This window comes from Saimiri boliviensis, chromosome 21, assembly GCF_048565385.1.
Source record: "Saimiri boliviensis isolate mSaiBol1 chromosome 21, mSaiBol1.pri, whole genome shotgun sequence".
Taxonomy (NCBI): Eukaryota; Metazoa; Chordata; class Mammalia; order Primates; family Cebidae; genus Saimiri; species Saimiri boliviensis.
Window position 1 is genome coordinate 22,284,105 of NC_133469.1, and position 13,936 is coordinate 22,298,040.

General features: G+C 49.2%; 1 protein-coding gene across 3 annotated transcripts in view; it reads left to right on the forward strand.

The window, feature by feature from the left end:
• Nucleotides 1-13,936, forward strand: part of CECR2 (CECR2 histone acetyl-lysine reader) — a 178,427-nt gene that overhangs the window by 150,234 nt on the left and 14,257 nt on the right. For all 3 annotated transcript variants that reach the window (XM_074391049.1, XM_039462538.2, XM_039462539.2), the window contains 7 exons: nt 5,459-5,588; nt 7,548-7,585; nt 7,670-7,761; nt 8,364-8,490; nt 10,019-10,407; nt 11,377-11,505; nt 11,694-12,540. In XM_074391049.1, the coding sequence (XP_074247150.1) occupies nt 5,459-5,588; nt 7,548-7,585; nt 7,670-7,761; nt 8,364-8,490; nt 10,019-10,407; nt 11,377-11,505; nt 11,694-12,540 (1,752 nt within the window). The remainder of the gene's footprint in view (nt 1-5,458; nt 5,589-7,547; nt 7,586-7,669; nt 7,762-8,363; nt 8,491-10,018; nt 10,408-11,376; nt 11,506-11,693; nt 12,541-13,936) is intronic.

Below are 13,936 nucleotides of genomic sequence, written 5' to 3' on the forward strand. Positions count from 1 at the left end.
ACAAGTGATAAATCGACCTAGGGGTAGCTTTTCTCCACTCAAGGTTTCAGGAAGTGATTAAGTCCTATTGTTCTAAAGTGGAAGTCAGCGGACTTTTTCTGTAAAAGGCTACAATGTAAACGTTTTTGGCTTCAAAGTTATACAGGGCATTGTTCCAATAAAACTTCATTTATCAAAGCAGGTTGCTGCCCTGCACCGTGGTTTGCGGTTTGTAGACCGCTGTCCTAATGCATTCATTGTGTGTAATGAATGAACTTTTATCCTGTGCACCTTTTACTAGGCACGTACCGGTTAGAGGCGCTAGATAGGACACTGTCCCTGGAAGGAGTGAGAAAATGGACGCGAAGTCTCCTCTGCAGCTTAATTCTGTCTTAGAACTCCGATTAACCTTCTAGCTCCTAAAAGCATTGGGTAAAAGACTAATGAGATCCTTTACAATGGAAGGGTTAGGCCGACAGCACCGGAACACACAGATCCAATTTGGCATCCCAAAAAGAGCGAAGTAGACATTACATCTCCTGAGGTAATGAGAGTGAACGCACACAGCACCCTCTGTGAAGTACTGTTGGCTGAAAACCGGGTTTGTTTTATCAGAGCCTCTTGTTACAACTGCCGGTTTAAAGGAAATAGAAGGTATAGGGGAACACATGTACACTGCAGAGAGGACGCCATCAGCTCAACAGGAACAAAATGACCCAGTTTTTTCAGTGAACAAATGAGAGGGAGACACTTGTTAGAAATTCAAGATTTAAGAGTCATAGTAGCCAAGTGCAGTATATAGACCTTTTTGAATTTGATTTGAACAAACCACCTTTTTTTTTTTTTAAAACAGAGTCAGGGTCTTGCTCTGTTGCCCAGGCTGGTCTCGACCTTCTAGGCTCAGGTGATCCTCCCACCTCAGGCTCGCTCCCAAGGTGCATGAACCACCACAAACTGCTACAAACCAACTTCAAAAAAAAATGCCGGGCGTGGTGGCTCACACCTATAATCCCAGTCCTGTGGGAGGCCAGGGCAGGCAGATCACTTAAGGCCAGGAGATTGAGACCAGCCTGGCCTACATGGCTAAACCCTGTCTCTACTAAAAATACAAAAATTAGCCAGATGTGGTGTTGCATTTCTGTAATCGCCACTACTCGGGAGGTTAAGGCACAAGAATTGCTTGAACCCGGGAGGCAGAGGCTGCAGTGAGCTAAGATTGCGCCATCGCACTCCAGCCTGGGCACCAGAGTGAGACTCTATCTCAAAGAAAAACAAATATTATAGTAACCTGACATAGTGGCTTACACCTGTAATCCCTACACCTTGGGAGGTAGATGTGGGCGGATCACTTGAGCTGAGGAGTTTGAGAGCAGCCTAGCCAATGTGGTGAAACCCTGTCTCTACTAAAAATACAGCAATTACCCCGGCATGGCGGCATATGCCTGTAATCCCAGCCATCTGGGAAAGTGAGGCACGGGAATTGCTTGAACCCAAGAGACAGAGGCTGCAATGAGCCAAAATCACACCACTGTACTCCAGCCTGGGTGACAGAGTGAGACTGTCTCCAAAAAAAAAAATTTATATGGATCTCGACACACTGTTTCTAAAATGCATGTAAAAGAGCAAAGGGCTTTGTGTAGCTGTGATAACTTACAAAAACAATAGGTAGGGACAGTCATTGTACGGAATAGATGAAATCTGCAGTGATTAAGAGAGAATGGTGTTGGCATAGATAAACAATGACACCAGAAGCAGATCTTGAGAGAGAACATGGGTTTCTCAGAAACCCCGCCCGGCGTGCTGGTGTGTGCCTGTAGTCCCAGCCACTCAGGACTCTGAGCTGGAAGGATCCCTCACGCACAGGAGTTCGAGGCTGCAGTGAGCTGTGATTGCAACAATTTGAGACCCCTGTGTCTTTGGGGAGAACAGTGGTAGCAGGACACTTGTTCATTTATAAGGAAAAAATGTACATCCCTGCTCCTTATGTAAGTTCCAGATTTCCAGATACACTAAAGGCCAGAACTTTTCTGAAGAAGTTAAAGGTGAATATCTTTAAGATACTGGGATAAAAATAAGTTTTAAGTACAAAAAGCAAAAACCATAAGGGGAGAGAGAGACTGACACTTCTGATTACGTTATTTATTTGAAACATACATGTGTCAGAAACACCGTTAACAAAATAAAAAGACAAATTACAGAGCGGAAGAACATAATTTTAACACACATCAACGAAAACTTACTCAGATTATTTTAAAGCATTTCTCCAAATCAGTAAGAACCCTAGTAACCCATAGGCAGAAAGACAAATGAACAGGAAATTCATAGAAGAGAACACGAAATGTGCAGTAGTAAACGTGAAAGTAGGTTCCGTATCACTTGAGTCAGGAAGATTCACGTGAAACATCCAAAGCGTGTGTTATATTCGTGAGTTTGGCTAAAATGCAAATATTTTATCGTACTAAATGAACGTGAGGGAAACAAGATTGCTACTTAAAAAGTAGATATGGCCGGGCGCGGTGGCTCAAGCCTGTAATCCCAGCACTTTGGGAGGCCGAGGCGGGTGGATCACAAGGTCAAGAGATCGAGACCATCCTGGTCAACATGGTGAAACCCCGTCTCTACTAAAAAATACAAAAAAAATTAGCTGGGCATGGTGGTGCGTGCCTATAATCCCAGCTACTCAGGAGGCTGAGGCAGGAGAATTGCCTGAACCCAGGAGGCGGAGGTTGCGGTGAGCCGAGATCGCGCCATTGCACTCCAGCCTGGGTAACAAGAGCGAAACTCCGTCTCAAAAAAAAAAAAAAAAAAAACCAAGGAAAAAAAAAAAGTAGATATAGGCCAGATGCGGTGGCTTACTCCTGTAATCCCAGCACTTTGGGAGGCTGAGGTGGGCGGATCACTTGAGGTTGGGAGTTGGAGACCAGCCGGGCCAACGTGGTGAAACTACGTCTCTAATAAAAATACAAAAATTAGCCAGGCATGGTGGCAGGGCCGTAATCATAGCTACTCGGGAGGCTGAGGCAAGAGAATCTCTTGAACCTGGGAGGTGGAGGTTGCAGTGAGCTGAGATCACACCACTCCACGTTTTTAGCCTGGGCAACAGAGTAAGACTGTTTCAAAAAAAAAAAACCATTTTAGACAGCACCTTTTAAAAAATAACCTCATTGGAGCCGGGCATGGCTGTGCGTGCCTGTAGTCCCAGCTACTCAGGAGGCTGCGGCTGGAGGATCGCTTGAGCCCCAGCGAGAAGGAGTTCTGGGCTGTAGTGCGCTATGCCAACCGGGTGTCCGCACTAAGTTCAGCATCAATATGGTGACGTCCCGGAAGCGGGGGACCACCAGGTTGCCTAAGGAGGGGTGAACTGGCCCAGGTCGGAAACGGAGTAGGTCAGAGCTTCCGTGCTGATCAGTAGTGGGATCGCGCCTGTGAATAGCCACTGCACTCCAGCCTGGGCAACATAGCGAGGCCCCGTCTCTTTTAAAAATAATAATAATAATAACCTCATTGGAAATGATGGCCACCCATTGGACAATGCCTGATAGAGTTTGTATATATAGACTTCACTCCTATCTGGTAATTCTGTTGGATTCACATTGTAGAGAATCCTTACACACATGCTTGAGAAGACATATTTAAAAAAATTTTTTTAAAAAGATAAATTTGTCGATACTATTGTTTACAGACTTCTAAAATTGGAATCAAGGAGAATAATGAATTAAGCTGAAGAATAATTATACCATGAAATACGGTATTAACATTAATAAGATAAAATATTTAAGATTTGACAGTTTGGGGAATTCATTAATTTAGTTTTCTTTATGGTTGAAATTGTTCTTTTTTTCCCCCAGGAAAAAAAAAAATAAAAGTCGGTTTAGACAGTTTTTAGAGACTGAAAAAGAAAGAAAACTAATTTTTTAAACATTTAATGTTTTAAGGCCGGGCGCGGTGGATCAAGCCTGTAATCCCAGCACTTTGGGAGGCCGAGGCGGGTGGATCACGAGGTCAATAGATCGAGACCATCCAGGTCAACATGGTGAAACCCCGTCTCTACTAAAAATACAAAAAATTAGCTGGGCATGGTGGCACGTGCCTGTAATCCCAGCTACTCAGGAGGCTGAGGCAGGAGAATTGCCTGAACCCAGGAGGCGGAGGTTGCGGTGAGCCGAGATCGCGCCATTGCACTCCAGCCTGGGCAACAAGAGCCAAACTCTGTCTCAAAAAAAAAAAAAAAATTTAATGTGTTTTTAAAAAATTGATGATAGCAAACTTCATTAATTAAAAGAGATACAGATTAGCATCACAAATGAAAATAATTTAGGGACGAACACCCAAGTCACATGGAACTCAGCAGGGGTCGTGACTTGCTCACAGCAGCAGGCAGGCGAAGATCCGTCCGTTGTGGAACGGGGAAGGGAATCCCGGCTCTGTGCTGGCTTCTGCCCTGCATCCGTGCGCCTTGCTGTCCGGCCGTCTTGATTTTCTCCCTGCGTCTTTTCTTTGTCCCCAACCTCCTTGTTCCCAGCGAGTGGGGAGTGCCCCATGAGGCTGGGGGTGGAGTGCCGGGAGCCGGGAAAAAATCATCCCTGCCTTCCCGCTCCTCGCCAGTCTCAACGGCTGCCACCGCCCCCCCCCCCCCGCCCGTTCCCAGCCAAACTCTCACTCGCGGCGGGGCCTGCTGCCGGCTCGGGGGTGGGGTGGGGAGCAGACCACTGCCTGCCTGGATGCCTCCATAAGCACAGAACGGCAGGAGCTGGAGCGTGCATATAAAATCCGGTGTGTGTGTGGACTGAGAGGTCCTAAGAAGGCATTTGCGGTTGTCGCTTTTCCTAAGCAAAATATGGGAATGGGGCCGGGCGCGGTGGCTCACGCCTGTAATCCCAGCACTTTGGGAGGCCGAGGCGGGTGGATCACGAGGTCAAGAGATCGAGACCATCCTGGTCAACATGGTGAAACCCCGTCTCTACTAAAAATACAAAAAATTAGCTGGGCATGGTGGCACGTGCCTGTAATCCCAGCTACTCAGGAGGCTGAGGCAGGAGAATTGCCTGAACCCAGGAGGCGGAGGTTGCAGTGAGCCGAGATCGCGCCATTGCACTCCAGCCTGGGTAACAAGAGCCAAACTCCGTCTCAAAAAAAAAAAAAAAAGATGGGAATGGCCTCGAGTCAGGCAAGAAGGGCGTCCTCTTGTAACTTGTGCTTTCTCCTCCGCCGGCTGCCCTTCTGTCGGCTTTTTGCCTTACTCCGCCCCGCCTCCCCCGCACTGTACCTGTCCTGCCACCTTCGTCCCCCACCTTGAGCTCAGTGTGAGGAAACAGGTTCAGTTAGTTTACGCTTTTCATAAAGCGTTCCAATCTATAGAAACATTCCAAGTACCAAGAAGGGGGTGGCGCCAGGAGCGGAGGTGGCTTCGCGGTTCTCCCGCAGGGACGATGGAACGCGCCGGCGTCTGGAGCTCACGCACCCTTTGTCTTCATTGCAGATCGAGCGAAGAGGAGAAAGCTCAGGGAAGAAAGGGCATGGCTGCTGGCTCAAGGGAAAGAGCTCCCCCCAGAACTTTCCCATCTGGACCCCAATTCTCCCATGAGGGAGGATAAAAGGGCGAAAGACCTGTGAGTATTTAGTAACAACGACAGGAGCGACTGATAGCATTTGTTCAGCACCCAGGCACCGCCCGGCACTGCTCAGCACACTCCGCGCTGATCCGCAGTACAGCCCTGTTGGGTCACATTGTCCCCATGTGGGAGTTCACGGGGTGGCCCTGCACTCACAGCTAGCCCTGGTGCCCTTCCTCAGGCACACAGACATGCCCAGCTGCCCTGGCCTCTGACACTTCCTGCCACACTCTGGGAGCAGAAGTGATACTTAACACTAAGCCCTTCCCTCCCTCATTCCCTTAATTTAATGAAATCAGAATCTGATTATGATGTGAATTAATTACGTCTTTGGAAATGTGAATAGCAGTTTATTCTTTTTTTTTTTTTTTTGAGACGGAGTTTCGTTACCCAGGCTGGAGTGCAATGGCGCGATCTTGGCTCACCGCAACCTCCGCCTCCTGGGTTCAGGCAATTCTCCTGCCTCAGCCTCCTGAATAGCTGGGATTACAGGCACGCGCCACCATGCCCAGCTAATGTTTTGTATTTTTAGTAGAGACGGGGTTTCACCATGTTGACCAGGATGGTCTCGATCTCTTGACCTTGTCATCCACCCACCTCGGCCTCCCAAAGTGCTGGGATTACAGGCGTGAGCCACCACACCCGGCTTATAGCAGTTTATTCTTTTTGAAGTAATGACTTCCTGTGATGTTACTAGGTACATGTGTCTTTACGCCTTACTAAAAACTCAGGAGGCAGATATTCAGTGTTGACCGGGTGCAGTGGCTCACTCCTGTCATCCTAGCACGTTGGGAGGCCAAGGCAGGTGGATCACCTGAGATCAGGACTTCAAGACCAGCCTGACCAACATGGAGAAACCCCGTCTCTACTAAAAATACAAAATTAGCCAGGTGTGGTAGCGCTTGCCTGTAATCCCAGCTACTCGGGAGGCTGAGGCAGAAGGATTACATGAACCGAGAGGTGGAGGTTGCGGTCAGCCAAGATTGCACCATTGCACTCCAGCCTGGGCAACAAGAGTGAAACTCCGTGCCAAAAAAAAAAAAAAAATCAGTGTTCATGAGCTCATTTATCATATGCTTTTTTTGGATTATTATTTAGATCACAAAAATATTCATAAGTAAGATAAAGCCTGCTTAAGAATGTGCTATAAGGCCGGGCGCAGTGGCTCAAGCCTGTAATCCCAGCACTTCGGGAGGCCAAGGCGGGTGGATCACTAGGTCAAGAGATCGAGACCATCCTGGTCAACATGGTGAAACCCTGTCTCTACTAAAAATACAAAAAATTAGCTGGGCATGGTGGCACGTGCCTGTAGTCCCAGCTGCTCAGGAGGCTGAGGCAGGAGAATTGCCTGATCCCAGGAGGCGGAGGTTGCAGTGAGCCAAGATCGCGCCATTGCACTCCAGCCTGGGTAACAAGAGCGAAACTCCGTCTCAAAAAAAAAAAAAAAAGAATGTGCTATAAAGCCTGGACAACATAGCGAAACCTCACCTCTACCAAAAATGCAAAAATTTGCCAGGCATCGTGGCACACACCTGTAGTCCCAGCTATTCAGGAGGCTGAGGTGAGAGGGTCGCTGGTGCCCAGGAAATCACGGCTGCAGTGGGCTGCGATGACGCCACTTCACTCCAGCCAAGGCAACAGAGCGAGATCCTGCCTCAAAATAAGTAAATAAAATGAAAACGAACGTGCAGTGGAATAACTAGCATTCTGGAACCGTAAAGTTCGAGATCATCCAGGCCAACCCCACATTTTCTGGAGGAGAAAAGTGTCATTCCCGGTTAAGGTCCCCTGTCCTGCATTGGATTTCCAGGGAGTGTAACCTGTGGCACAGGTACATCTAAACCGCACTGTTAGGACTATTCCACCTCTGATTTCAGCTGTGTCTGCAATAGACCTGAGAGCGCAGGAGAGGAGGTGGTCAGAATTACTATTAATTTCTTATTTTATGATTTACAGCTTTGAGTTGGACGATGATTTCACTGCTATGTATAAAGGTGAGTTCCCATTCTCCAGTGTTCCGTTTCTGATGAAAGTTTTCGTCTGAGTGTGTCACTCAAGATCTCCTCTCTGGCTCTCAGTTCTAGATGTCGTAAAAGCTCACAAGGATTCCTGGCCCTTTTTGGAACCTGTGGATGAATCTTACGCTCCTAACTATTATCAGATTATTAAGGTAGAAGCAGTCTTTGCAATAATGCTTAGTGTGTATATCTTTCTTGGGTTTTGTCATTTGTTTCGTGTGTGTGTGTGTGTGTGTATTTATGTGTACACATATTTTTTTACTATATTTTTTCTTTTTTTTTGAGACGGAGTTTGGCTCTTGTTACCCAGGCTGGAGTGCAATGGCACGATCTCGGCTCACCGCAACCTCCGCCTCCTGGGTTCAGGCAATTCTCCTGCCTCAGCCTCCTGAGTAGCTGGGATTACAGGCATGTGCCACCATGCCCAGCTAATTTTTTGCACTTTTAGTAGAGACGGGGTTTCACCATGTTGACCAGGATGGTCTCGATCTCTTGACCTCGTGATCCACCTGCCTCGGCCTCCCAAAGTGCTGGGATTACAGGCTTGAGCCACTGCGCCCGGCTTCTATAGTTTTTCAAGTGTTGAAAGTTCATGTGATGTTTCTCATTTTATCTGTTACTCATTACAGACCAGCACTGCTGAATTCTCAATTCTCTCTCTCTCTCTCTCTCTCTCTCTCTCTCTCTCTCTGTCTCTCTGAAATGTTTTGCTTTCGGCATATTTTAACTCTAAAGAGATATGTGTCTCATTTAGGCCCCCATGGATATTTCCAGCATGGAGAAGAAACTGAATGGAGGTTTATACTGTACCAAGGAGGAGTTTGTAAATGACATGAAGACCATATTCAGGAATTGTCGAAAGTATAATGGGGAAAGTAGTGGTAAGCGGGGAAGGAGTTTGTGCTGGCTACGTGTCTGCTGAACCAATGTAATCAAGAATGAGAGGCTTTCTCCTTTAGAAACGCGCATCCTAGGACAGTCAACAGAATGTGTATGCAAAGCCGTGGGATTAACCATTCCAGCCACTTACACGGGTTTGGTTTGCTTTTGCTCGTTTGTTTTTGAGACGGAGTCTTACTCTGTCGCCCAGGCTGGAGTGCAGTGGTGCAGTCTCGGCTCACCGCAACCTCTGCCTCCTGGGTTCCAGCGATTCTCCTGCCTCAGCCTCACGAATAGCTGGGTTTACAGGCACCCACCGCCATGTCTGGCTAATTTTTGTATTTTTAGTAGAGACGGAGTTTTACCATGTTGGCCAGGCTAGTCTCGAACTCTTGACCTCGGGTGATATGCCCACCTCAGCCCCCGAAAGTGTCTGGATTACAAGTGTGAGCCACCGCGGCTGGCCCACTTACAGAGTGTTTCCCGGAGACGATCTCCTGCCCCACAGGACAAGAGAATGCAGCTGGCAGCTAACTGGCTCATCCTAGACACCGGGCTTGGTCTGGATAATACTGTGTGTGCCTCTCTAACCACTGACGGGACTGCCCCTAGATAGAGCTGAGTCTTCAGTCATCTGGAGAAGCTACTGAAGCAGATCTCTAATATTAAAGTAGAAATGGTTCTTTTTACTTTGGGTCATTTATGCATTAACTCAAAATGCCCTACTTAAAAACAGCAGATTCCGCAATGTTTTTATTTTGTATGTCTGCCATTTAGCCTTTAAGAATGAAATTTGTACTGGCTTTTTTTGTTTTTTTTTTTTTTTTTTTTTTTTTAGTTCTTTTGAGATGGGATCTCACTCTGTCACCCAAGCTGCAGTGCGGTAGCACAGACATGGCTCACTGCAACCTCTAATTCTTGGACTCAAGGGATCCTCCTCCCTTGGTCCCATAGTAGCTGGGACTTTGGGATATGCCACACCTGGCTAATGTGGTTTTGGTAGGGACGAGCCTCACTTCGTTACCCAGTCTGGTCTTGGAACTCCTGGGCTCAAGTGATCCTCCTGCCTTGGCTTCCCCAAATGCTGGGATTACCGGTGTAAGTTACCATGCTCAGCCTGGCTTGGTTTAATAGTCCTCCAGCCCCTGTCCCAAGCATGCCACCTTGGGCATCTCACAGAGAGGAACCATGTCGTCTTCATGTTGCATCCATACCTCTGCAATATAACATGCCGTAAAGGTGAATTCAACTCATAGTTTATACCCAGGTTGCAACTTTTATATATTAGAAGAATTGTCTTCTTTTTTTTTTTTTTTTTTTTTAAAGACGGGGTTTCACCATGTTGGTCAGGCTGGTCTTGAACTCCCGACCTCAGGTGATCTGCCCACCTTGGCCTCCAAAGTGCTTGGATTACAGGCGTGAGCCACCACGCCCGGCCCTAGAATTGTCTTTTGGAACCTCTATAGGTCAGTTTCTATCAACAGTTTCTGTAAACTATACCTAGAAACCAATCCTCCTGTCTTCCTGTAGAGTATACCAAGATGTCTGATAATTTAGAACGGTGTTTCCATCGGGCAATGATGAAGCATTTTCCTGGTGAAGACGGAGACACAGATGAGGAATTTTGGATTCGAGAGGATGAAAAGCGGGACAAGAGACGGAGTCGGGCCGGGCGAAGTGCGGGGAGCCATGTTTGGACCCGCTCCAGGGATCCCGAAGGGCCCGGCAGGAAACAGCAGCCCGTGGAGAATGGAGGGAAGTCTTTGCCCCCCACACGCCGAACCCCCTCTTCTGGGGACAGTCAGAGCAGCGGCTCCACACAGCCCCCGCGGGAGGCGGGCGCTTCCAATGGCCGAGGCTTTTCTCATCCTCTGCACTGTGGCGGAACGCCCAGCCAAGCACCGTTTTTAAACCAGATGGTAAGGAACAGGGTGGAGGCCGTTGCGGTGTCTCCTGGTTTGCGAGTTCGTAGGGATGTAAAGGCCATATTCAGTTAGTGCTTTCTCCCATCTCCAAAGTATTTCTGTATATAGGTGACATCTATTCCCCCTCAAGTCCTTCGTTTTATTTTATTTTCGTTTACTTTTTAATAGAGACAGCGTGTTGCTATGTTGTCTAGGCTGGTTGCAAACTCCTGACCTCAAGCAGTCATTTTGCCTCAGCCTCCCAAAGTGCTGGGACTATCGGCATGAGCCACTGTGCCCAGCCCCCTCCTTTATTCTAAATCCTCGTTTTTGTTAGTCATTTGAAATATGTATTCTCAATGTGGGCCAAGAAAATGGGATTTAAAAATACATCATCTGGCCGGGCGCGGTGGCTCAAGCCTGTAATCCCAGCACTTTGGGAGGCCGAGGCGGGTGGATCACGAGGTCAACAGATCGAGACCATCCTGGTCAACATGGTGAAACCCCGTCTCTACTAAAAATACTAAAAATTAGCTGGGCATGGTGGCACGTGCCTGTAGTCCCAGCTGCTCAGGAGGCCGAGGCAGGAGAATTGCTTGAACCCAGGAGGCGGAGGTTGCGGTGAGCGGAAATCATGCCACTGCACTCCAGCCTAGGTGACAGAGCCAGACTGCAGTGAGCCGAGATCGCGCCATTTCACTCCAGCCTGGGTCACAAGAGCGAAACTCCGTCTCAGAAAAAAAAAGACAGAGAGATTGAGAAACGCTGATTTAATCTTCTGTCTCCTGGCGCGGGAGGTTGCTTTGGGCTCACAGGCGAGCCCTGGTGTGGGGGGTGAGCACGTGTCCCGTCTCCGCGTCTCCATCCGAGGTCTAGTCGTCGGTTTGATTTTAGCAGTACCGTCATTTTCAGGAAAACCCTCGCTGTCAACCTCAAGTCTGTGTCTTTCCTTTTCCCCTTCTTGCTGTGCTCCACGTGCCGCAGAGGCCAGCGGTGCCGGGGACATTTGGGCCCCTGCGAGGATCGGACGCCGCCGCCTTGTACGGCTCCTCTGGAGTCCCGGAGCCGCACCCCGGGGATCCCGTGCAGCAGCGCCAGCCCTTCCCCATGCAGGTGAGCACCGTACTCGGCAGGGGCAGGCGCGGGGCGTCCCACAGCTGCGTTTCCGAGAAAAAGGCTCTTTCCAGGCTAAATGTCGCTGATCGTCTACTTCCCCGGAGAGTCTGTTCCCACAGAAACGCGTCAAAAGCCCACCTGATTCCGCGAGTCTGGTTAACTGTGCTGCCTTTTCTTGTTGCCAGCCTCCAGTGGGAATTAACAGCCACCGAGGACCCAGGCTGGGCACACCCGAAGACAAGCACATGTGTGGGGGGCTGACGCACCTTTCCGGCATGGGCCCACACCCTGGATCCTTGCAGCTCGGCCAGATGAGTGGCCCGAGTCAGGATGGAAGCCTGTATGCTCCGGCTCAGTTCCAGCCAGGATTCATTCCTCCCAGGCATGCGGGGGCTCCAGGCCAGCCGCCAGACTTCCCCGAAAGCTCCGAAATTCCTCCCAGCCACATGTATCGATCGTACAAATACCTGAATCGAGTACACTCTGCCGTCTGGAATGGGAACCACGGTGCTACAAACCCAGGACCCTTGGGCCCAGAGGAGAAGCCCCACGTGGGGCCCGGACCTTCTCACCAGCCTCGCGGTCTCGGTCACATGATGGATTCCCGAGTCATGAGACCACCTGTCCCCGCCAACCAGTGGACTGAACAATCAGGCTTCCTACCTCACGGCGTTCCTTCCTCAGGGTACATGCAGCCACCCTGCAAGTCTGCTGGACATCGGCTACAGCCACCTCCAGTGCCAGCACCCAGTTCTCTGTTTGGGGCGGCCACCCAGGCTCTGCGGGGGGTGCAGGGAGGGGACTCCATGATGGACAGCCCGGAGATGATCGCCATGCAACAGCTCTCCTCCCGCGTCTGCCCGCCAGGTGTGCCTTACCACCCCCACCAGCCCGCACCCCCCCATTTGCCCGGCCCTTTTCCGCAGGTTGCCCACTCAGCGTCCGTCAGTGTATCAGCCCCAAAGCCTGCCCTGGGCAACCCTGGGAGGGCACCGGAGAACAGTGAAACACAAGAGCCTGAGAATGACCAAGGTAATGCACCCTGTCGCGTTGGGCTCTCTAAGCTCTTGTTGCATGAGTCATCTTTTTACACAGCGTATCAAGCCAAGCGTCAGCTGGTGTCCAGCCGCTCTTTCGTGAACCCCTCGTGTTCGGGTCACTGTCCTCTTGATCCACAGATCTCAGAGCATTCCTGGTCGCAGTCCTGGCTGCTACACAGGTGGGCACTTGCTGTGCCAGGCACTCTTCCTGAGACTTTGTTTTTTTTTTTCTTTAAGACTGAGTCTCACTCTTGCCCGGGTTGGAGTGCAGTGGCATAGTCTCGGCTCACTGCAACCTCTGCCCCCTGGGTTCAAGCGATTCTCCTGTGTCAGCCTTCTGAGTAGTTGGGATTACAGGTATGCGCCACCACGCCCAGCTAATTTTTGTATTTTTAGTAGAGACAAGGTTTCACCATGTTAGCCAGGCTGGTCTCGAACTTCTGACCTCAGGTGATCTGCCCACCTTGGCCTCCCAAAGTGCTAGGATTACAGGTGTAAGCCACCGTGTCCCGCCTTCCTGAAACTTCTGTACCTTAACTCATTTATTCTCAGAATAAGCCTTGGAGACAGCTACTATTACTATCCTTCCTTTTACAGATGGAAAATTCAAGGCATGGAAATGTTAGATTATTTGCTCTCACTCAGCTGGTAAGTAGCAGAGCTGAGATTCGGGCCCAGACAGACTAGATCCCGCATCTGTGATCCACTCACCACGTCATCATACCTCCTCTAAAGAAGTGCTGTCAGCTGGGTGCACTTTTAGTGGATCACTTGAGCCCAGGAGTTTAAAACCAGCCTGGACAACAGAGTAAGACTGTCTCCGCTGAAAAATGAAAAAGATTAGCCAGTCATGGTGGCTCACACCTGTAATCCCATCTCTTTGTGAAGCCCACGCGGGCAGATCACCTGACGTCAGGAGTTCAAGACCAGCCTGACTGACATAGCAAAACCCAGTCTCTAATAAAAATACAAAAATTAGCCGGGCATGGTGGCAGGCGCCTGTAATCCCAGCTACTTGGAAGGCTGAAGAAGGAGAATCACTTGAACCTGGGAGGCAGAGGTCGCAGTGAGCCGAGATTGCAGTGAGCCGAAATAACTGCACTCCAGCCCAGGTGACAGTGTGAGACTCTGTCTCAAAAATAATAATAACCCATACTGAGATCTAGTAAGTTTTGCAGCAGTTTCTTAGAAATGCCGTTTTAAGAGGAGTAAACATTAAACTAAGGGAGAAAAATGGGGGAAAAACAGACTTTGCAATCAATGCGTATTTCTAGGATAGATATCTAGCATGCATGTAATTTTCTTCAGTATCTCGCAGGAGAATGGAGACACGTGGACTTTAAGGTAATAGATTCCTGGCCGGCGCGGTGGGTCACGCATGTAATCGC